Source organism: Neomonachus schauinslandi, chromosome 11 (assembly GCF_002201575.2).
Source record: "Neomonachus schauinslandi chromosome 11, ASM220157v2, whole genome shotgun sequence".
NCBI classification, from domain to species: Eukaryota; Metazoa; Chordata; class Mammalia; order Carnivora; family Phocidae; genus Neomonachus; species Neomonachus schauinslandi.
The window spans coordinates 5,968,936-5,992,731 of record NC_058413.1 but is presented as its reverse complement, the minus strand read 5'-3'; the positions used below and the strand labels follow the sequence as shown (position 1 = coordinate 5,992,731).

Here is a 23,796-nt window from a genome sequence, read left to right as displayed (position 1 = left end):
GGAATGAACAAATAGGATTTCAAGTTGGTGGTAAGTATTTGGAAAAATAACATGAAGTCATGGCATGGAGTTCAAGGTAGGGTTGGAGTAGGGGGATGTCTTTAGATGGGCTAGCCATTGAAGGACCTTGGGGAAAGAACATTCCAGTCTGAATGAACTTGGAACAAAAAGGCCAGTGTACTGGAGCATAGTTGGGGTTTGGGGTGTGTGTGGGTGGAGCATAGTGTGTGTGGGGGGGTGGGGTGGGTGTTTGTTAAAGAGATTGGGAGATTCTGGCAAGAACCAGGATGAGTTTGAAAATTTTCCAGTTGCAGTGGGTTTTAAGAAGCAGGTGATGATTTAATGTGCTTTTACTCAGTTGGATGAGCTTGCAAAATGAGACTTATTACTCCACCTTAAAGGCTTTCAGAAGGTAAATTAATTAGATTGAGAGTGTTGGGGGCGGGGCGGGGGGAGGCTGTGGTCAGCAAACTGGCATGGATTGTGATCCTGAGATTTATATTCCCAGTCCTCTCCCCTTTGGGCCTGGAGAGATTCTTAGTTTATAGAGTGAGTGGGTCTCATCTGCTTTGGTATTTTGGGAGAAAGTTTATCTCCAGGGCTGTTGGGGCACACAAAATTTGGAAGATCAAACTGAAAGGAGCTGAGAGAATTTCTATACCAGATGCGTTTCCCTGCAGATCGAGTGGTGACCCTCATCTGATGGCTGGCCCCCTTAAAAGGGCACACACACACAGCTGACTAACATGGAATTGATTTTCTTCATCACGGATTATATGGCCTTTACTCAGTCTCAGAGTTTCAGTATCAAAATCCACAATGAAAACGGACCACGATTAGTGACCACCACATCTGTAAATATTTTGATGTTTTTAGGTCCTTTGCTCTTCCCACCCTAGAGTAAGTCTTGACCAGATTTCCACCATTTGATTCCTGAGTCAGGTCCGGTTTTAAAACTCATTTCCACAACTTTGACTCCTTTCTTTTTATGGCCCCCACCCCCCTTTCTGGGGCTACTTTGGACGGTTGTATGTTATGTTATCTTCACTCATGATCCCTTTCCTCATAGATAACCTCACTGCTTTTAAGGTCTTTCATCCAGCACTTTTCCCCACTCCCGCTTTTAACTCTCTCTTCAAAAGCTGCCTCGCAAAGGGTCATTGCTTGCTCAAAGAATATGGGATTATGTGAAGAAGCCAAAGGATGAGAAAGAAAATGTGATGAGGGAGCCGGACGCTCTGGAGAATGCTGTTTTGATTGTATTTTGTTTATAGCTGGATGTGATTAGGCTCCTCTAAGGTCGGTTCTAGGAGTTTAAACCTACAGCTCTGGCTGATGGCGCCCAATAAAATAAAACAAAAAACTTTCGCTGCTCCAGTTTTTTCTCAGGGCGGGGTGGGGGCCTTTTCAATCTCCAAGGTCGCACAGAGAAGCCGTTTCTTCATCTTGGACCCACCCCGGGAGACTGGTTCCTCGCGGGAACTGGTCTCAGCGCCTCCTGAGTAACGCAGCCTCCAACCGGGCCAACTTCGGGGCCGTTATAACCTAATTGAAGCCGCGCCCATTAACCGTTTCCGGAATTCCTTTGACCATCTATGACAGTAGTTTTGATGCGAGGGGAGCTCCGGGACTTCTAGGGCTACGGTGTGGATTCTTGGGCAAAGGAGGAGGTTGGTTCTTCAGGTGGGGAAGCTTCGTTATTTTTCTTCCTGGCGTTTGGATCTAAGCTATCGTATAGCATCCTGGCTGCGAGGGGTTGGTGGTTGGGAGTGTAGAAGGAGAAATTTGGAGAAGGCAAAATGGAGCGGGGGATGCTGTCAGGATGTGCACGTGTCGGTGGCAAAACGTGGAAGCTTCACAAAGTTGGCGCCACGAAGCTAAAGACCGCCACACCGGGGCCCTAGCTCGCTTCGCCTAATGGCGGGCCGCACCCCGCCGGCGAAGCCCACGTTTGTAGTTCCTCCCTCACGCCGACCTCTTGCCCAATCAGTGACTTCGGCTTCGCGAGCTAGGCGCTCATTGGCATTCGCATAAAAGCTCCGGGGTTACTGACGTTTCCACCTCTTCCCGGCCTCTCAGGTAATTGGCGTTGGTGATAACCAATCAGGAAGAGGATCTGTGGGAACGCCTGCCTTTAACTTAACTGAGCAGCCAATCCGGTGGTACACTCACCTCCCCTTCTACCCAGAGTCACTGCTGCGGCCGCCGCCATTTTAGCGTTTTGTCAGAAGCGTCTGCGCCGCGAGGAAGAGCCCCTGCTGATTTCCGTGCGGGTGAGAGACTCCAAGCCCCTCAGCTGTCTTTTTTTTTGCCCTGTTAAATCTTACCTCACTCCTTTGGGCTTCAGAGGTATCGTAGTGGGGTACTGGCCTGCGCACCCGTCTCTGAGAGTCGACCTCGGTGCTGGGCATTGCGCGGTAAGCCTGAAGCAGCCCTTCCCCCACGACCTCCCCCGAGAATACCCTTTCTCCCCACCTTGCCTTCTACCCGATTTGGCTCGGTTTCCTGCCTTGAGGTTTCCATATAGATAACCGCATTTTCCTTAGACTCAGGAAAATTGAAGCCCTTTTCGAGAATTTCTTGGGCCCTGAGACATTGTTGTCTGGCTGATGAGTCTGAAGCCCCGTTCTCTGGCCACGCATTTCCCCATTCTGCAGGAGCTCGTTAGGATGGCACCTCGGGAGAGGCGTTCCCCAGTCCTGCACTTCCTGTACTCTCCTCATGCCTTGCTCTCTGGCCCGGGTCTCCGGTTCACTTCTTCCAAAGGAAACCCGAAAACGTAGCTATTATAAGGCCCAGTTTTCCGGAAATGGTGGCCACTCGCTCGGTTGCGAGAGGAAGAGCTAATTCATAATTTCAGTAGACAGTTCAGCCAGCCAGTAGTTAGACTTTCGTTTTCTGACCTCACAGTGGATAGAAAAGCCCAGTACCTCTAGCCCTGCATGTATGCCCTCATTTTCATTTCCATTTTGGTTAGAAGCTTTCCAGCTCTTTTCAAACCCTTTGTCTACTAAGGACCTTTCTATTACAGACATTTACTCATTCTTACGGGTTCTGCAGTTTGTACTGTAGCAGGCCTCCATATTCCCACTTTTCTTTGATTGTTCTGTGGAGGTGGGCATGTAAGAGAAAGGGAAAACTGGAAATATTTCCTAGAGTTTTTGGTTTTAATTGACATGAGCCTTAGGTCTTTTGTTAGAAATTTTGTTTCTTCCCATGCAGGCTGTGTCGAGATGGTGAAGCTGTTCATTGGAAACCTGCCTCGGGAGGCCACAGAGCAGGAGATCCGCTCACTCTTCGAGCAGTATGGGAAGGTGCTGGAATGTGACATCATTAAGAACTACGGCTTTGTGCACATAGAGGACAAGACGGCGGCCGAGGATGCCATACGCAACCTGCACCACTACAAGCTACACGGGGTGAACATCAACGTGGAAGCCAGCAAGAATAAGAGCAAAACCTCCACCAAGTTGCATGTGGGCAACATCAGCCCCACCTGTACCAACAAAGAGCTTCGGGCCAAGTTTGAGGAGTATGGCCCAGTCATCGAATGTGACATCGTGAAAGATTATGCCTTCGTACACATGGAGCGGGCAGAGGATGCAGTGGAGGCCATCAGGGGCCTTGACAACACAGAGTTTCAAGGTGAACCACCCTCTTTGGGAAGAGGACTGAACACAGGCTGTATGCAGAAAATAGGTTGGATAAGTAAAGGGAGGGGTTTGGGGTAGAGATACAGCTGTTGGTGTTGATGGTGAAGCATTGTGGGTGATGGACTTAAAATGGAGAATACATGGGATTTAGAGGCTTTACCTTAGTTAGGTCAGTGTCTACCACATGGCTTTAGTTTGGAACTCCTAAGACTTTTATGCCTGTTAGCACAGAAATCCTTTCCTTTGATTTCCCCAATTATCTTTTTAGTTTTTTTTCCCTTTTCTTGGTAGAGCATATTCCGTTGGTTCACTCTGAATTTATTGCCTCAGCCCAGTATCAGCATTATACCTCATTTTACATATAAAGAATCTGGTAAGAGCATCCTCAGCAACACTTTGGGGAGCAGAATCCCTGTTAAACCACTCCCCAATCCTAACTCATAATTTCCCAGTAAAGATAAGTAGTCATTACATAACTAGTTTTTAGATAACTGGTGTCTTTAAAGGGCTATCGCTCTTGTCGGTTTTCTATTATGCTTTTACCAAGAGGTTCTGTTGGTGGAGGATGAGGCCCCTCCAGAATAAAAGTCTGATTTTAGAAGTTTCTGAGGAGGAGATATTGGGGCTTGGGGGGCAATAATGGCAATGCTTTTTCACTGTACTGGAGGGTGGACTCTTAACATCCTTGGTGAATAGAGCATTTAGATGGGTGTTAACCTTAGAGCATTGGCTAGATTGTTAGTGTGCCTGGGGGGCAGCATGAGTAATGGTATGGATTGTCCCTTTATATGGAAGGTTTTATCTTTTCTTGGTTTAAGATTTGAGCTCCTATGGCAAGAGTGGCAATCGGGGAGGGTGAGTGTGGTAACCATGGTGAGTTGCTGACTCTTCTCCCCCCCCCTCCACCCCTCCCTTTTGTGTCCCCAGTATCAAAAAGGAGCCTTTTCCCTTTGGTTGTAACGACTTCCAAGTTATGGGATACTTCCACAATTCCTTGTATATTTTTAAAGTATATTCCAACCTTTTTAGCCCAGACAAGGTAGTTACTGCTTCTTTTCCTGAGTACTCCTCTTGTTAAGAGTCATTGCTGCTGTTTTGGGTGTTTATTTCCCTTAAATTGGACCTTTCTTAGAGCTGGAGGTCCGATCATCATTCCCCCAAGTAATGGGTGCACTGTGTCGTGGGTATTGCTGTGCATTATTAAAGAAAAGTGTCACTGGTCTCTCAGGTCTAGTTTGTTTTTCTTTTTTAATTGGTAAGTTGAGAATTATTTGCTGTCAACAACTTAATTGGGGTCAAGGCTGCTTTTGTGGAGGGTTTGTGATATGATACCTAATTTTTGGACACACTTCTCCGCTTTAACCCAGTCATAGAATGGGTGGCTGTGTCTGCTTGTAGTAGTTACATGTGTAAGGGGAGGCCAGTGTGTGTACTGATTCGGGACAACTTGTCCTTATGGCATAACTCTTGGCATATGAACTATAGGCTCTCTGGTGCTACTTATGCTTATTTATATTTTCACTGCTTTTCTTACTATTAGTCATTTTCCTTAGTACTGTTCAGGTGTACAGGGAGTAGCAGTGTTTATGAAGGTGGTCTTTTGACCCTTTTAGTTTTTCAGTGTTCGGTGTATTCTCTCGTTTGCTCATTTAAAAGACATCAATTGTAGATATTTTTAAAGACTTATTTTCTTTTTCTGGCTTTGGAATTGACAGATCCTTAGATCAGGGCGTTAGTTAATGACCTTTATGTCATGAATGTGCAAGGTTAGTTCCTTGGTTGCACTTGTTAGGTGCCAAAATGGTCCCATGGGCAAATGCCAGAGGGACATAGGTGAGCACTTTAAAACAGTTAAGTACTTAATTGCTTATTTTAGCTCCTAACTTGCAGTCTGTCTACACTGTAATGTTTACAGCAGGATTTTTTGGGGTAGTTTGATCCTTCCACCTCCTTTTCTCTTTTCCAGCTTCCCAGGATTTTAATTTTGCATGTGAAATTGTCTGTTTACTAATTTCTGTATTGTTAAGATGAGTAGAAGACCTATTTGTTGACTCTCCTTTGCTAACCGTTCACTTTTCATATTGCATGTTTGGGTACATCATAGCCAATTGCATTGGAAGTTTTTGGTGGAATTTTGCTTACCAATAAATCGGTAGATCTTGTTAGCTGGAAACTTTCTGTGAAAAGATTTAATCCTTAAACTTCTTGAAAAGTTTCTTCTTTTGTTAAGTTTTCCAGAAGTAGTATTTTTTATTTCCAGAGTATAAATTGTAATTGTCATCAAAAGATAGTATTTTTGTGTATTCTTAGAATCTCTCTGATCCCTAGTTTAAGTAGAAAAAGTATTTTAATCTTGTTAAAATGAACTCTTTGATCCACTATTACTGGTTATTCTCTCTTTTTCTCACCTTCCTTTCTCTTTTTCTTCCATGTTTTTCAAAATCTTTCTAAAAATTCAGGCATCTTGTGAATTGTCTGTCCTGTTTCCTTAGGAGGTCACTAAAGTTAGCTATCAGATTTTAAAGGATCTTTGGTGGAATGACTGTCAGAACCATCAATTTAAAGGACTCCGTTAAGGGGGAAGGCAGTCCGTCAGTGTGTATTTATTGTCCTTTTTCCCCCAATTCATGAGTGTTTTTCCCAGAAATCTTGAAACTTGCTTATCACATTCAGCCACAGATGATGTTTGGGTTTTACTCTTTGATTTTTGGGGTGGGGAGCTAAGGGACTAGCCTTTGCATTGTCCTGCTTAATGAACTCAGTCTTGGTAGTGAAGATGGGAAATGTCAGAATCTTGTGGAGGAGTCTTACTTTAGTTTCTTTTGACAGTAGGCCATTGTTCAGGGTAGTTTTTGTCTACAATTACTTGGCAAAGGATGAAAGGCTTTTTTTTGGGCACAAGCATTAAACTAGTGTTAGAGCTGAAACATTTCTTCATCTAATTGATCTTTGCCTGAAATCAGGTCATTATATTGAATTTATATAGTGGACTCTTTGTTTTGTTTTGTTTTTGTTTTGTTTTGTTTAAATCTTTTGGCAATGAGACCTGCATTAGAGTTGTCTAGATAAAGCCATTGCTATGACCGGTGTCTGGGGTAGGGGCGCGGGCTATGACTAAGAGTGATAGCAACCCTTCTTGCGTCTGTTTCTTCAAGGCAAACGAATGCACGTGCAGTTGTCCACCAGCCGGCTTAGGACTGCGCCCGGGATGGGAGACCAGAGCGGCTGCTATCGGTGCGGGAAAGAGGGGCACTGGTCCAAAGAGTGTCCGATAGATCGTTCGGGCCGAGTGGCAGACTTTACCGAGCAATATAATGAGCAATATGGAGCAGTGCGTACACCTTACACCATGAGCTATGGGGATTCGTTGTATTACAACAACGCGTACGGAGCGCTCGATGCCTACTACAAGCGCTGCCGTGCTGCCCGGTCCTATGAGGCAGTGGCGGCTGCAGCTGCCTCTGCGTATAATTACGCAGAGCAGACCCTGTCCCAGCTGCCACAAGTCCAGAACACAGCCATGGCCAGTCACCTCACCTCCACCTCTCTTGATCCCTACGATAGACACCTGTTGCCGACCTCAGGAGCTGCTGCTGCTACAGCTGCTGCTGCTGCAGCAGCCGCTGCTGCTGTTACTGCAGCTTCCACTTCATATTACGGGCGGGATCGGAGCCCCCTGCGTCGCGCTACAGCCCCAGTCCCCACTGTTGGAGAGGGCTACGGTTACGGGCATGAGAGTGAGTTGTCCCAAGCTTCGGCGGCCGCGCGGAATTCCCTGTACGACATGGCCCGGTATGAGCGGGAGCAGTATGCGGATCGGGCGCGGTATTCAGCCTTTTAAGGCTTGAGGTGAGAGCGGTGGGGTGTCCCCTGTTCTGGTTTTGCCATCCCTCCTGCAGCCTAAAGGCTCCACTTAGGCTGCCCTGCTTGCTTGCTTTTGCTGGGTTAGGGTAAGGTTACTAGCATGGTTCAGAGGCTAGGGAGAAGTCCTTAACTACCTAACTTTTTGAAATACGTAAATAAACATCCTTAGCCCTCATGGCTATTTTTCCAGGCCTCCTAGTAGTGGGAGTCAATGTGATGCTATTTGTGCCTGGAAAAACAGAATGGTGTGATGAATCTTGGGTCACACCTATGTGCTGTAATTGAACTGAACCTGGGACCCATATATTCAGACTGAGGTGTGCTGTTTCTCAGAGCCTTTGTTGAAATTCCTAGGTGTGCAATATTATTAAGGTTTGCAAGTTTCCTGTTCTGCTTCGTGCTATGTGAAAGGTCGGATATGACCTATAGTAATACAAAATTGATAACTAGTTAACTAGTCATCACTGCTCGGGTCCCAGTTACTATGAAGACTACCCAGGTGGCATCATCTTAATCTTGAAGCAGCATTTTTCTGACATTCCTGAACAGTTCACTCCCTATGAGCTTTACAGGAAAAACTTCTTTGATGGTAAGTTGGGGCAGAGAGCAGAAAAGATAGCTTAATTTTTATAACGCTTTCAACAAGGAGTCTGGGGCATAGACTCAAATCCAACTTCTCCACTCAGCTCAGATTCATTCCCTAAATAGAGTGCCCACTTCATTGCTCTATGTTTGAATCTGTCCTGTAAGAGCCTATTTACTTTGTTCATTTTTTTTTTTTTAATTAAAAACAGTCCCATAGTTGGATATCCCTACTCCACTTCTTCAAGGTATATAGTAATACAAATCTGCATGAACACAAGGGTTGGGAGCTTCGCCTTAAGCAGATCACTCCCTTCATCTTCCCACTAGTTATGGGCATTTAATACTCTTTTTTTTTTTTTTTTTTTTAAGTTTTTTATTAACAGAGAGAGAGCACAAGTAGGCAGAGCGGCAGGGAGAGGGACAAGCGGGCTCTCCGCCGAGCAGGGAGCCCGATGTGGGGCTCGATCCCAGGACCCTGGGATCATGACCTGAGCCGAAGGCAGACACTTAAACGCTTAACCGACTGAGCCACTCAGGCGCCCCTGGGCATTTAATACTCTTGAACCACCAGCTCTACCTGGAGTCCTCTGGCTTTTTCCTCTGCTATACATTTTGAGCCTCATGATCCATTTGGCTCTACTTGAGTATATTCTTTCTGATGCTTGCCAGCTTTGGGCTCTAGGTGTTTGAGATTTCCTGTTGTATTAAAGGGTGGTTCTCAACACCCTTTGTTTTGGGTAGCCCCCAGTGTATCCCAGACATTACCTTCAGTCCGTAACTTTGTAATGACAGGCTGAGTGATATTCTCTCATCTTTCAGTTAAGGCAGAAGGTATATGACTTACCCAGGATTATTGGATAGGAAATCACCTGATAGGGCTGGAAAAGAAAGAATGACTTGATAGGTAGCTTACACATGCCCTCCACTACATTCTTTTAGTTTCTTCACTAGGCAGAATTGGATGCCCTCACGTCTTAAAGTTTGTTCAGTTGATGCTACTTTTACCTAGACCTTGAATGATTTTTAACTTGGAAGTTGGTAGTAAACCCAGATTCAGACATACTTTTGACTTTTACCCCAGAGAGCTAATTGAAACTTTTCTTTTTTTCCTGCCCTCTAGTGATAATTTGTGATGTGGACATAACCTTTTCTGAGGAATGCTAATGTTAACATCAACACACTGTCTTTGCTTACTCTCATGAAAAAGTATTTGCTGTTTAATTTAGAGAAAGGCCCCAGCCTGGGATTGCTTGACCTTCCCAGTTACTCTCTGGCCATCAAGCTCTTTTCACTTTTAGAGGTTATTGTGGTACTGGGGATGGGTACAAATAAACTTAAAAGGAGTGTCAAGTTACCAGACTTCATAAAGATGTTCTTTGAAGTTTTAAGTAGGAAAGCCCTTTTGAGCTTTGCTGTAAAGCCCCTGTATTGTGCTCTCTTTCAGGTGGGATGTGTGTGGGCTGAAATTCCGAGCTGCGGTTGTGCATGAGAATACACCCTTCGTGGTACCCCATCTCCGGGACGTTCTCGGCTCTGTACGTTCAGTCCCTCAGGAACCGTGGACCTTAATTTACCTTGCTAAGTTCAGACCACCTCTTCCTTTCCTCCTTCCTGCCCATTTTCCCGTTCTTCCTGTTCTTCAGTACTTCTGTAGTTTCCCATTTATGTTCTGTTCTCCCAGCAGGCCTCATTGTGTGCAGAAACTGTGGTGGGGGTTGTGCTGTCTCCCCGCCTCCTGCTTCCAGTGGGTGTTGGACTTGGGAATGACCTTGATGAGAGTGTCCCTGTTCCTGAGTCTTTTTGGCCCGAAGGCTTGTGGCGGGTAGACACATAGAGTTGGGTAACTTTTTTTTTTTTTCCGTGAAATAAATGGTTTTTCAACTTAGGGTATGTGTGCTTTGAGAGAGTTCTTGCTTGGGCTTGTGTCTGGATTCTTTATTTGTTCCTGGAAGAGAAGGGGAGGGTATAAAGTTTGACATTGAGCTCTGGGTGAACATTATTGCAGTTACTTTATTGTAGATAGGACTTACAGGTGCCAAAGGAGAAAGAGGTCGTGTGCAGAAGAACCCAGGCAGGTAGCCTTATTCCAGTAAAGACTTCTTCCCACTAGTCTACCGTTGTAATAAAACCAACTACTTAATAGTAGTTTTGAGATATAGGTCTTTCCCTGCTTGCAAAGCAGTCATCACGTACCTCTTACTACCATTCTAACCACCCAGTCAGTCAGTACATCTAGCCTGATTTATTGCCAAGATAGAGTTCTAGGAAAAGGAAGCGTTTGAAGGAATAGGTCAGCTTTCATTTTTCATGCCATATGGAAAAATAAAGTTGTGGTTCTGTCAGCATTCTGCTGCTTCTCTAGGCCAGTAAGTAACATTTTTTTGATGCCTTTCACCATCTGTTTTTATAGCTCTGCCAAAATCCAAAGAATACCTGAATGGTACCACTAGCACCTCATTAACTTGTACTTAGAGCCTTTAGAATGATAGGCACAGAAAAAGGACCCAACAGTGAGCTTCAGAGTATTTAAGAATGTGCCTGGGAATGAGTGCAAGAAAGAGCCACTGCCTCTTAGTTCCATGTTTCTATCAAAATAGAATGTCTTCCCAGATTTTTTTCCTTGTCTGTACCTTGGTTCCAGTTTTAACATTATAAATAGTAAGGCATTATGTAGGATATTTTCTAGAACCATTCATTCAATAAATACTGAGCACCTACTGTATGCCTTCAGGAAAGGTGGGTTGTGATGGGAGTTAAGAAAAAGGATCTGGTCTTTAGTTGGGTGATTTCTCAATTTTTCTGCTTAAGGCTTCTACCTGACTGGTTCTGATTGATAGATGGCCAAGATGGAAATAACCCTGTATGTATAAACTTGTAACTTACTGAATGTTTGCTCCGTACGAAACCCCGTGATTGGTCACTTATGTGTTCTCTCATTTAACACTCCCAGCCACCATTTTTCTGAAAATTCTGTTTTATTCCTCTAACCCTCAAAATACAAATAATTGCTGAACACAGAAGCTGTCTATGATTGAGAGGTCTAGTGATTTAAGAACAGTTCCAGGAAGACTATTGGTGGAGTTAAGGGGATTAAGGTTGAAAGAGTTATTAGCTTCTACAGATAAGAAGTGGTCAATAATGGGAAGATTGTGAGTAAAGTCTATAGTTACTTTACTTGCATTTGTCTCTTTTATCTTCCTTGGCTGGGTCTGCCATTCCCACTTCTTGGAGGGTGGTACCTACTTTGATGCCCTTTTCTCTGAAAAGCTGGACCCATCACTCTTCGGCACTTCCATTGGTACACCCCTGGTGTACCAAGGGGTGGAATTGGCAAGTTTCAGCAGATGGAGACTAACAGTATTCATTGCTTCAACAAATAATTTGATATTTTGCGAAGTATTGTTGTAGGTGCTGGCTATAGTTCTGGAGCTTATGGTGTAGGGGGTACAAAATGTCAAATAGGGAATTTTACTTAGATGTGAGTAGTGGAAGAAAGTTTTTCTGTGGTGATGGCATGTCATAGATTAGATATGGAGGTGATATATTTTTGCTCTATAAAACATAGTGTTTGGTTAAAATTTTAAAGGGAGTCGTTCTTTTTCCTTTGAGAGCATGGTCTCCCTCTAACAGACAACCTAAGAGCAGTTTTTCATGATTGTCAAAATCTGGGCTGGTTTAATGCTCCATTCCTGTTGTGCTCTGTAATTATTGTTAAAAGGCAAAACACTATTAACAGTGGAAATGAATTCTAAAACTTAATGTTGAAATATTAGCAAGTCCAATTTAAATAAAGTTTTTTTAAATTAGTGTTTAAGCTTCCAGTCAGGTGTACCTCTGAGTTGAGGCTACGTAGTCTGCTCTGTGAAATAGACAAAATTATACTATCACTTAGCTCAGGAGTCCTACAGTAGTTTAAGAGTAATGCTTTCATACATGGATTTTCTGTAGCCTTTCACCATTCCTTTTGTTGAGTAAAGTGTGCTTAGCATCCACCTGAGAGCTGGCTTTGTAGTTCATGAAATACTTAACTTGTGGAGACGACAAAGATACCTGTCCTCACCTTGCCCCTGCAAGTAGCTTTCTGTCTAGGTCTTGGGTGTGCAGATGATTGTTGTATCACTGGAAGTCAGGTGGGGATGGGAATGGTCACACTATTCTGTAGCGTTGGCATCTGGCCCAGATATGACCCATCCGATTCTGGATGGGTCATAGGACTTAGAGCTGTTTTCAGGGTGATAACTGGGGTTTGATTTGGTGTTAGGCCTTAACTTTGACGTAAAAGAGTCTTCCAGGCATCAAAATTGGGGTTGACTTGGGTGAATGCCAAATTAAGGCAGGCTCCTTAGCCCAGAGCTACCGAAGCACATAAACTAGACTGTAGGGGGATAGAGTCCTGAGAGGTAGAGCATTAGCATTGTTCTTTTTTTTTTTCCTTAGATTTTATTTATTTATTTGACACAGAAAGCGTACAAACAGGAGGAGCAGCAGAGAGAGGGAGAAGCAGGCTCCCCGCTGAGCAGGAAGCCTGATGCAGGGCTTTATCTCAGGACCCTGGGATCATCATCTGAGCTGAAAGCAGACCCTTAACAAACTGAGCCACCCAGGCGCCCCAGCATGCTGGTGTTAAGTGCTGTTGCAAACTACTGGAGTAAAGTTTGCTCAGTACTGTTGTTTTCCATGTGGTCTCATGCTGAGGCAAAAAAGAATTCCCAGAATAATGACAGTGGGAAGTCCCCGGAGTCCTTTGTTTTGGGCTTGGAGAACAGTATAGTCTTGGTTGAAGCAGGGCAAAGTAGAGTTACAGAAGGGAATTCCAAGACAGAATTTAAAAATTCCTGTATTTTAATAATTGTGAGGAAATTTTTGGTTCATTTGAAGAGTGTGGAGCTTGCATTACTGATAAGTACATAGAAAATAAATGAAAATACATAAGTGTTTTACCAAAACTTGTGAAATAGAATTATGGGGCTCAACGTAGTCATGATCATGGCAGCAGTGTTCATCAAGTAATTGTCAGCTAACTAAATTGGGAGAATGGGGAAGTGTGGATGGGTAAGTTATGAGATGTGTAAGAGCAAAACTCATTCAATAATAGAAATTAACAGATAATTTTAAAAAGTGGTAAATGGAGAATAATGATCTTATTGAGTCCCATAAAGGTAAGAACAGCTAAAAAGTTGTTTTCTGGGGAGGATGAAGCAAGCGACTTGAAAACCTTGTACTATTTGTTAAACCATGTTTATGGATTATTATGATAAAAGTAAATTTTTGTGATGCTGACAGTTCTTTTCTCTTAAGCCTGAGGTGATGGCTAAACACTCAATGAACCTTTTCAACTGACAGGAGCAGGGACTTGTATTACTTTATTGACAAGTAAATAGCATTTCTGAGATAACAGGGCAGAGATGGTGCTAGCAGTCTATCACAGAGATAAGACACCAAAGAAGGAAGTGCTTTAGCTAGTGGCGTAAACCTTAAAAACTGAATTGAGCATTTTATTACTGCTCCTGTTTTGTCTAACTTCTCAAGGCCAACAGAGGGAAACAGTACTCTTTTCTTTGTCCACGAGGGCTGGTTCTTCCTTTAAGGGCTGAGCCTGCTGGTTTCATTGAGTACCTCTATCCAACAAGCTGAGTTGTTCCTACTCCATTATGCAACAAGATGGGACCTCTCTCAATTTCAGTATGTAAGAAATGTTAAAACCAGCTGTGAGGGTCTGGAGCTTCCTTAGTATAGAATAGAACTTCCAGTCTTATCTAATATCATCCATGCTTTTGCAAGAGGAGGAAGGTAGTTTTTACCCACTGGTTTGAGCTGGTGTAGGACCCTTCTGATTTATTTATAGACGTGAAATGGTTTGAAAAACAGGCTTGAGTAGTGAACAAAGAAGTTTTTTCTGGAAAGCCTGGAAGCTAAGATGCCAAAAAACGTTTCCTATAGAGTTTGACCATGGTGCCATCTAAAAAATGCAGAAGACCTGGCAAAGATGGGGAACCAGATTTTGAATATATACTTCAATTTAAAGAAAAAAGTTTTATGGAATGAAATTAACATGAAGTTACAGGATTACATATTTAATCAGTTCTTACATTTTCCTCACGTTTTCTAGTATCTCTGAAATTTGAATGTATTTTGATATCCATAGTTTAATTAGCAGTGCCTTGGTTTTAGTGGTATGTGAAATAATGATGCACCTTAAAAATCGACATTTTGTATTAAATGAAATATGGTTATGTTGCATGAGTGCAAGTGTATCTGTAAGCTATATTCATAGAGGTGGAATGGCATTTTACATTTTGGTACATGTGAGATTCTCAAAAGCTATACAACTTAGTCCATTAGGCATCTGACTCTTGGTTTCTGCTGAGGTTATGATCTCAAGGTCGTGGGATCGAGCTCTGCATTGGACTCCATGCTCTGCTTGAGATTCTCTCCTCTCCCCTTTTGTCCCTCCTCCCCTTTCTAAAATAAATAAAATCTTGGGGCACCTGGGTGGCTCAGTCGTTAAGTGTCTGCCTTTGGCTCAGGTCATGATCCCAGGGTCCTGGGATCGAGCCCCACATCGGGCTCCCTGCTTGGTGGGAAGCCTGCGTCTCCCTCTCCTCCTCCCCATGCTTGTGTTCCTGTTCTCCCTATCTCTCTCTCTGTCAAATAAATAAAATCCTAAAAAAAATTAAACTCTTTACCAAAAAAAAGTTACTACAGTTTATATTCCTGCCAGCAAGGTAATGAAAATGTTTTCTTAAACCCTAATCCAGTGCATTGTTGATCTTTTCCAACTTAATAGATCCTGTTTTTATTTATTTATTTTAATTATTATTTTTAATATTTGATAGCACAAGCAGGGGGAGCAGCAGAGGGAGAGGGAGAAGCAGACTTCCCACTAAGCAGGGAGCCTAATGCGGGGCTCGATCCCAGGACCCTGAGATCACGACCGGAGCCAAAGGCAGACGCTTAACCGACTGAGCCACCCAGGCGCCCTGCTAACTGTTTTTATGAGTGCAGTAGATCATCTGTATTTTTAACAGCCATTTGTATTTCCTTTTTGTCTTCATATCCTTAGTCCTTAACCTTTTTAAAAACATGGTATTGGTTTTATTAATTTGTGGAAGCAATACATAAGTTTAGGAACCTAACTTTGTGATCTGAGTTGCTAGTGTTTTTTTTCCAGTTTGTCACTTCATGATGTTTTTGTCATGTAGAAAAATTAAATGTGTGGTAGTTGAATTTCCAGCCTTTTCTTAGGATTTGAGGATTTTGCATCATACTTGGGATTTCTGCACTTGAAAAAGATAAGAAAATTCTTAACTTTTTTTCCTGGTACTTTTATGTAAGTTTCATTTTTTAAGTTTAGAATTTTAATCTTTGGAATTTATTTGTATAAAGTGTGATGTAGATCTCTAACCTTTTTTTCTGGATGGCCTCTCAGTTGGGGAACAAATTGAAAGAAATCTCAGTTTAATTGCAGTGGAACGAAGGGATGAAAATAATGCTATTTAGAACATCATATCTCCTTTTCTGATTGTAAGAAGGAAGAAATTTTAGCACCCTTTTTGACAAAAGACTGGAATGAGCAGAACATGGATGCCTCCTACCTTCTCTAACAAACCCTGCTTATCCAGGGAGGAACCACTGCCTTAGACTAATTATTAAATCATAGCCTCTAGGGGTTGGCCTGGCAGCAAAATCAACCCTTGTGAATCTGTACCTAGAGTGCTTAAAATAAAGTACTTAGGCTTTACTTTATGGAGTGTTAATCAGATTTGTTGGGGTTGGCATGCCTGTCCTTCAGGATTCATTCTGTAGGATTCAGCCTACAGAACTTGATGAAGAACTGATGGTGCTCCCCAATCCATTTGTGGCAATGCCCAGGACTTCTCTATCAGGGTTGGGCCTACAGGGACCCATCTGGACCCATCTTGACTCTTAGTCAAGATGGATGAGACTGATTTTTCTCTCCTCACCCGTTTCTTCTCTATAACACTGTTTCTAGCTCTGGTGGAAAGCATGCATACCAACTTGGGGGCAGACACGTAAGTTTTAACCCCTTAACTTTTGAAATTTTCTTTGGCAAATTATACTCATTGGCAATCTTAAGACAAAACTTATATTTGGTGAAAGGGCTCATTTTACTTGATTTGGCTGCTCCTGTTCCATCTGTGCATTGGCCTATTTGGCCTTTTCTTATATTCGCTTTCTTAGGAGTTATTCTTTACCCAGGTCTTATGGCCTTTTCCTTGAAGTAGGCCTTTTACAATATGTAAGTTATCTGACTGCAAAATACATCTTAGACTTGGCCCAAGTTACGCGTCATTATGTTGTCCTGAGTGGAGATCTTAATCTCCCAGGTTTTCAGCTGAGGGTAGACTTGCTGAACCTTTACCCAGGTGGCTTTTCCATACTGGTTGTAGGTCAAGTTATAGATTATAGTGCTATATTAGCAGATGTCTTAATTTCTTGGGTGTCCAGAGCCATGGGTTTTTTGTTTTGTTTTTATTTTCCCTTCTTAGCATCTAGTTCTTGTACATTCTTAAGCTACAGTAAAAACAGCCCCTTCCCTTCCTTATTTCACTAAACCTAAACTATTTGACAGACTTTACATGGCATGATGTATTATGTAGACCAGCATTCCTATTGGTGGGTGGTTTTTCATCAGAAACTAATTTCTTACATAGCTCATATAACTGGATTTAGAAAGTTATGTTAGAACCATAATGATGGGCTTTTATCAAACTGAATAATGGAAATGGTAGCTGGACATCATCAAAAATCAGTTAAATTAGTCATAAAAATGTTTCTTGAAACAAATTTCCTTTAGGTTTTAGTGTTGGATATCTTTTAAGATAGGAAGTGGATAAATCTGACTGGCATTATTTTCCCCCTTCACCAATGGGTAAATCACATCAGTGGTGCACCAACTGATATGGAAGGGTGTCTTGGGGTTTTTTTTTTGGTTTGGAAACCATCCTTCCAAAATGTCAACCTCTTAATTTTTTAAATTTACTTCCTTTTCTTATGTCAGCCATCTTGTGTCTTTCCAGATTGCTTTCTTCAATATTTCAACTCTTCGATCCCATTGGAACTTCTAATTCATTGGTCCAACTTTTCATTGTCCCCCACTCTCTTATATTCTCACTTCCTTACCCAGCTTGAAATACATGCCAGTCGTTATCATTTCTTTGCTTACATCCTTTTCCTTGCAAGCCTTGGGGCTACCCAGTCCCCCAGCTTCATCATACACACTTAGCAGAACCACATCCCAGATTAAATCCAGTTCATCTGTTCATAGTCACTTGATTGATGAGGCTGAAGGTGATGGAGAAAAACAGTCTCAGTGACTGGTCTCACTTGGAAGAATGTTCACAAACCTTGTCTCGAGTAGACCCGTGGTTCTGCCAGGCAATCAGGAGCACAGGTCCCTAGTCCATTCTCAGTCTCTTTCACGTCCTCTCTTAGGCTTACTCAGCTACTGGCCTACTTTACTCTTACTTTACTGAGAAAACAAGCAATTGGAAGGGAATTTAGTCTTCTCATCACAGTTGGGCCCCTCCAGCATCTGCAGCCACATCACATCACATTCCCTCTGGTTCGCTTGCTGCCAGTGCCCCCACTTAATACCTTAGGGCCCAACTCGCTGCTGCTGTTCTTTCCCTGTCCTATCATCCAGTTTTCCTCTTTACTGGGTCAGTCTTACTAGCATTTCAAATATTGTTATTCCCATTAAAAATATTTCTAGACTATGTCTTCTCTTGCTTGTTACCACCACTTCGTTTCTTCACTCCTTTTTTTTAACGATTTTATTTATTTATTTGAGACAGAGAGAATGAGAGAGAGCACATGAGAGGGGGGAGGGTCAGAGGCAGAAGCAGGCTCCCTGCCGAGCAGGGAGCCTGATGCGGGACTTGATCCAGGGACTCCAGGATCATGACCTGAGCTGAAGGCAGTCGCTTAACCAACTGAGCCACCCAGGCGCCCTCTTCACTCCTTTTTGTAGCAAAACTCCTCAAAAGCATTTTCTATGGTTTTATCTCTAATTATTGCCTTCCATTTTCTCTTAAACCCTCTTTATTTTTTAAAGATTTTATTTATTTGAGATGGATAGAACGAGCGGGAAGGAGAGGGAGAAGGAGGCTTCCCCCAGGATCATGACCTGAGCCGAAGGCAAATGCTCCCCTGACTGAACCACCAAGGCACCCACTCTTAAACCCTCTTTATTTCTTTATTTTTTTCAAGATTTTATTTTATTTATTTATTTTTTTTTTTAGATTTTTTAAAATTTATTTTCTGATGGAGAGAGAGACAGAGACGGAACACAAGCAGGGGGAGTGGGAGAGGGAGAAGCAGGCTTCCCGTGGAGCCAGGAGTCCGATGCGGGTCTCGATCCCAGGACCCTGAGATCATGACCCGAGCCGAAGCCAGACGCTTAATGACTGAGCCACCCAGGTGCCCCTATTTTTTTAAAGATTTTATTTGTCAGAGAGTGAGCACAAGCAGGGGGAGCGGCAGGTAGAGGGAGAAGCAGACTCCGTGCTGAGCAGGGGCCCAATGCGGGACTCAATCGCAGGACCCTGGGATCATGACCTGAGCTGAAGGCAGATGCTTAACTGGCTGAGCCACCCAGGCATCCCCTTAAACCTCTTTAATCAGACTTTCACCCCTACCATTCCACAAGAACACTGCTTGTGATTTTATGTTGCTAAGTCATGTGGTCCCTTTTTTTTTAACTGAAAAGATTGAGGCTTATTTCTTGCTTATGTCACATGCCCATTGTGGCGGTGTGGTGGTTCCTCCTCTGTGTTAGTCCTCATGACTCAAGGAAACAGTGAACATAGGAAGTTGTGTGTTCGGAAATAGCTTTGTATTAATTTTTTCTTTTTTAAGATTTGCTTATTTGACAGACAGCGAGAGACGGAACACAAGTAGGGGTAGGAGGCAGTGGGAGAGGGAGAAGCAGCCTTCCTGTGAGCAGGGAGCTCCATGCAGTACTCCATCCCAGGGTCCTGGGATCATGACCTGAGCTGAAGGCAGATGCTTAACGACTGAGCCACCCAGGCGCCCCAGGAAATGGCTTTGTATTAAAAAGGGAAGAGTTGAGTATGGAGTGTTAGAGTGAGAGCAGTGTATGTATGCAGATTACAGTGATAAATAGGGGGCCCAGCCTCACTGAGAAACTGAGATTTGAGCAGATTTGAATGAGGTAAGGGTTAGCCAAATAGACTTCTAGTATTCTTCAGTGGAGAGAACAACTTGAGCAAAGGCCCAAGGTGGGATTGTAGCTGGCCTTTTTTAATAGTAAGGCTGATAGGGGCAAAAGTGGAGTGACAGGGAGAGAGTAGTAGAGGAGGTTAGATCCTTAAATGATGGGGCAGATCATCTAAGACCTGTTTGGTCTTTACTCTTTTTTTTTTTTTTAAGATTTTATTTATTTGACAGAACGAGAGCGTGCACACAAGCAGGGGGAGCGGCAAAGGGAGAGGGAGAAGCAGGCTCCCCACTGAGCAGGGAGCCTGATGTGGGGCTCTATCCCAGGACCCTGAGATCACGACCTGGGCAGAAGGCAGCTGCTTTACCGACTGAGCCACCCGGGTGCCCCCTCTTTTTTTTTTTTTTTTTTTTTTTTTAAGATTTTATTTATTTGTCAGAGAACAAGCAGGGGGAGCGGAAGGCAGAGGGAAAGGGAGGCACCCCTCGGAGCAAGGAGCCCGATGCAGGACTCAATCCCAGGAGAGATCTTAACTGACTGAGCCACCCAGGTGCCCCTGGCCTTTACTCTTTTTTTCTTTTTTTAGATTTTTTTTTTTTAATTTTTTTTTTTTTAGATTTTATTTATTTGCAAGAGAGAGAATGAGAGAGAGAGAGCATGAGAGGGAGGAGGGTCAGAGGGAGAAGCAGACTCCCCGCCGAGCAGGGAGCCCGACGCGGGACTCGATCCCGGGACTCTGGGATCATGACCTGAGCCAAAGGCAGCTACCCAACCAACTGAGCCACCCAGGCGCCCCTTTTTTTTAGATTTTATTCATTTGACAGAGACACAGCGAAGGAGGGAACACAAGCAGGGGGAGTGGGAGAGGGGGAAGCAGGCTTCCCGTGGAGCAGGGAGCCCGATGTGGGGCTCGATCCCAGGACCCTGGGACCATGACCTGAGCCAAAGGCAGATGCTTAACGACTGAGCCACCCAGGCGCCCCTGGCCTTTACTCTTGAGTGAAATAGTCTTGTATTGTTTTTAAGGGTGACACACCTTTTATAAAGAAAAGGGATTTATTGAGGTGTTCTTTCCATGAAGTAAAATAACACTGGTTTTAGGAATATAGTTTGACAGACTGATAAATTACAAGATGAAGAACATTTTTGTCACCTCAAAAGGCCCTAGTGCTGCTTTGCAGTTAATCTCCTCAGCCCCTGGTCAATTTTTAGTTCTCATCTACCTACTTCTATCTTTGGTATTAGTATTTGACATAGTTGATTATTTTGTTCCTTAACACTTAATTCATTTGACTTCCAGGACACAACACCTGGTTTTTCTTTTCTTTTCTTTTTTTTTTTTTTTTAAAGATTTTATTTTTTTGACAGAGAGAGACACAGCGAGAGAGGGAACACAAGCAGGGGGAGTGGGAGAGGGAGAAGCAGGCTTCCCGCCGAGCAGGGAGCCCGATGCGGGGCTCGATCCCAGGACCCTGGGATCATGACCTGAGCCGAAGGCAGACGCTTATCGACTGAGCCACCCAGGCGCCCCAACACCTGGTTTTTCTACCTTTTCAATTTCTTCTGCTGGTTCCTCTCTCTCTAATCTCTTGATGTTAGAGGCTCCATAGTTCAGCTCTGGGTCTTTGGTGATCCTGTAGATTCAAATGCCATCTATATATCAACATTCCCAAGTTAAGTCTCTGGTCCAGATCTTCCAAATTTCAGATTTATATCCTACTTGCCAGTTTGATATTTTTGCTTGAGCATCTGGTATTTTCCAAAACTTGTGTAAATTTGATCTTCTGATAAGTATCCCCTTCTATTCACCACTCCTCTTGTACCGTTCCGTCATCTCAGTTGATGGAGACTCCACCTTTCAGTTATTCTGGCCAAGAACTTGGTTACACCCACATTCAATCCATTAGGAATCTTGCTGGTTTTACTTCTCACAATCTTCTGGACTGTTGGCCCTCTGGTAAGAGCCACTGTTTTCTCTCACTTGGATTTCCTAAGTTCTTTCCCAGTTGATGTCCCTGCTTCTACATTATCTACTGTCTGTTCACGATATAGCAACCAGAGGATCCTTTATCTACCATCTGTTCACAATGTAGCATCCAGAGTGATCCTTTTTTAAATTTTACTATTACCATTATTATGTAATTTATTTAAGTAGGCTCCACGCCTAAAATGGGGCTTGAACTCAGGACCCGGAGATAGAGTTCCATGCTCTACAACTAAGCTATCCAGGTGCCTCCCAGAGTGATGCTTTTAAAATGCAAATCATATAATGTCAAACACCCCACCCCTTAATCCCTCTACTCCATCTAGGGGCTCTTCCTTTCATTCATTCAGGGTCAGAATCCAGTGAAAGGCTTATAAAGCCCTGCATGATCTGCCCCACTTCTCAGCGCTCTCTGTCCTACTCCTTTGCTCACTGGGCTTCAACCATACAGTATCCTGGACTTTATACAGCCAGGCCCCTTCTCCCTTAGTATTTAACCTGGCTCTAGATGTTTCTTAAAATCCCCCCCCCCTTTTTTAAACAGCAGGTTTGGGTTTTCAAGGTGAAAAGCTGATACGATTTCAGGGCAGTAAAAATGAAGCTGGGCTCTATTTTCTCTTTTCTCTATGCTCCTCATTTTAGTGGTATCACCAATATCCTTGGCTTTACCTATCATCTATATTCTGAAGATTCCCAAATGTGCATCTCCAGCCCCCGACTTTTCTTCTCTATGCCCAAGCAGGCAGTCTGTGTCAAAAAGGCAATGGAAGGCACTGCTGGAACGCCGTCCATTTCTGTATCAGTTAGGGAGGATGTTAGGTTTGAGGTTAGTGTTGAGAATAACTACCATGACTTCCAGTGCTTTGACGAAACCTCAGATGCGAGGCCTTCTGGCCAAGCGTCTGTGATTTCAATTGTTGGAGCGTTCGCTGTATCCCTGGGGGTTCCAGCTTTCTATAAGTTTGCTGTGGCCAAACCAAGAAAGAAGGCATACGCAGATTTCTACAGAAATTATGATACCATGAAAGATTTTGAGGAGATGAAGAAGGCTGGTATCTTTCAGAGTGCAAAGTGATTTTGGAATGTAAAGAATTTCTTTGGGTTGAGTTCCATTGAAGTCTGTCACTGACCTGTGTTCCTGAACTATGAAACACGAATATTGGGTTATGGAATAGTTTGTCTTGATAAATAAACAACAACAACAAAAAAGGCAATGGAAATTTGAGATTTGAATTTGTTCCCATGGTTTCCTCTAATGTGGGTAACTGCCACTGTCTTCCAAAAAGATATATGGAATTTTTCTTTGAAGACAGTCAGTGGTCTTTGGTATATGCTTTTGAAACTTCATGGGTATTCCTTGGTCTAGAGGGAGAAGGTCAGAAAAGAGGAGAAAAACTTATTACAAGTGATGGTGGGGAGACTTCTTGATGTAGCTGTTATAGACATTGGTTGGTTTTTATTGACGTGCTAGAAACTGGATCTCTCCGATCTTAACGCGAAATCACCACACCCCTTCCTTCCTTTTTGTTCCTTTTAATTCCCCTATGTATACTACCTAAGGTGGATGCTAAGTCTGGACGTTCCCAGAGTTCTCCTGGACCCTCTTCTATCTACAGTCTCTTTCTGGGTCTGTAGTTCTCAATCACTGAAATCCCTCTTCCGCTCCCCACCATCTGCTGGGACATTTGGCAATGGGAAGTTTTTAATTGTCAAAACTGGGGGGATGCTCCTGGCATCTAGTGGGTAGAGTCCAAGGATACATCCAAGCATCCTACAATGCACAGGGAAGAATTCCTCCCCCCAAAGAATTACCTAGCCTCAGATCTCAATAGTGCTAGGGTTGAAACCCTGTTCTAGGCAATTTTATTAATTCCTTTGGTTTTGTATACCAACTGAAGTTGTGCTGACCAATAGGATAGCCACACACCTATAGGGTGCTGTGAGTGTAAAATACCCATGGGGTTTCAGAAGCTTAGTATGAAAAATAATGTAAGACATTCATTTTTAAGTGCTCATTATATCAAATTACATGAAATAATACATTGAATATATATCATTATAAAACTTACAAAATTATTAAATAGTTAATTTCACCTGTTTCTTTTTACTTTTCTAAATGTGGCTGTTAGAAGTGTTCAAATTACAGTTGACCCTTGAACAATATGCGTTTGAACTGTGGGTTCACTTATCTGTGGGTTTTTTCCAGTAAAATACAGTATAGTACTGTAAATGTGTTTTCTCATCCTTACAGATTTCCTTAGTATTTTCCTAGCTTACTTTATTGTAAGGATACAATATATAATATATAAAGCATACAGAATTCATGTTAATCAGCTGTTTAATGTTATCAGTAAGGCTTCTAGTCAACAGTAGGCTTATTAGTAGTTAAGCTTTTTGGGAATCAAAAGTTGTATGTGGATTTTTGGCTACACAGGGGGTCAAGGGTCAACTACATATGTAGCTTGCATTTGTGGCTCACGTTCTTTTTTTTTTTTTTTTTTTTTTTT

The 23,796-nt window shown here is 43.0% G+C and overlaps 1 protein-coding gene across 6 annotated transcripts in view; it reads left to right on the top strand.

Moving 5' to 3' along the window:
- Nucleotides 1-2,133: 2,133 nt before the first annotated feature.
- LOC110576373 (RNA-binding protein 4) overlaps nt 2,134-23,796 on the top strand; it is a 34,156-nt gene continuing 12,493 nt past the window's right edge. The window contains exons 1-4 of one of the 6 annotated variants that reach the window (XM_021685565.2): nt 2,134-2,273; nt 3,223-3,645; nt 6,809-6,887; nt 9,547-9,984. In XM_021685565.2, the coding sequence (XP_021541240.1) occupies nt 3,234-3,645; nt 6,809-6,887; nt 9,547-9,928 (873 nt within the window). In that variant the 5' untranslated portion in view covers nt 2,134-2,273; nt 3,223-3,233 and the 3' untranslated portion in view covers nt 9,929-9,984. Of the gene's footprint in view, nt 2,418-3,222; nt 3,646-6,808; nt 7,559-9,546; nt 9,988-23,796 lie in introns of those variants that run through there. The other 5 variants (XM_021685568.2, XM_044919296.1, XM_044919294.1 and 2 more) reach the window with 5 other exon arrangements.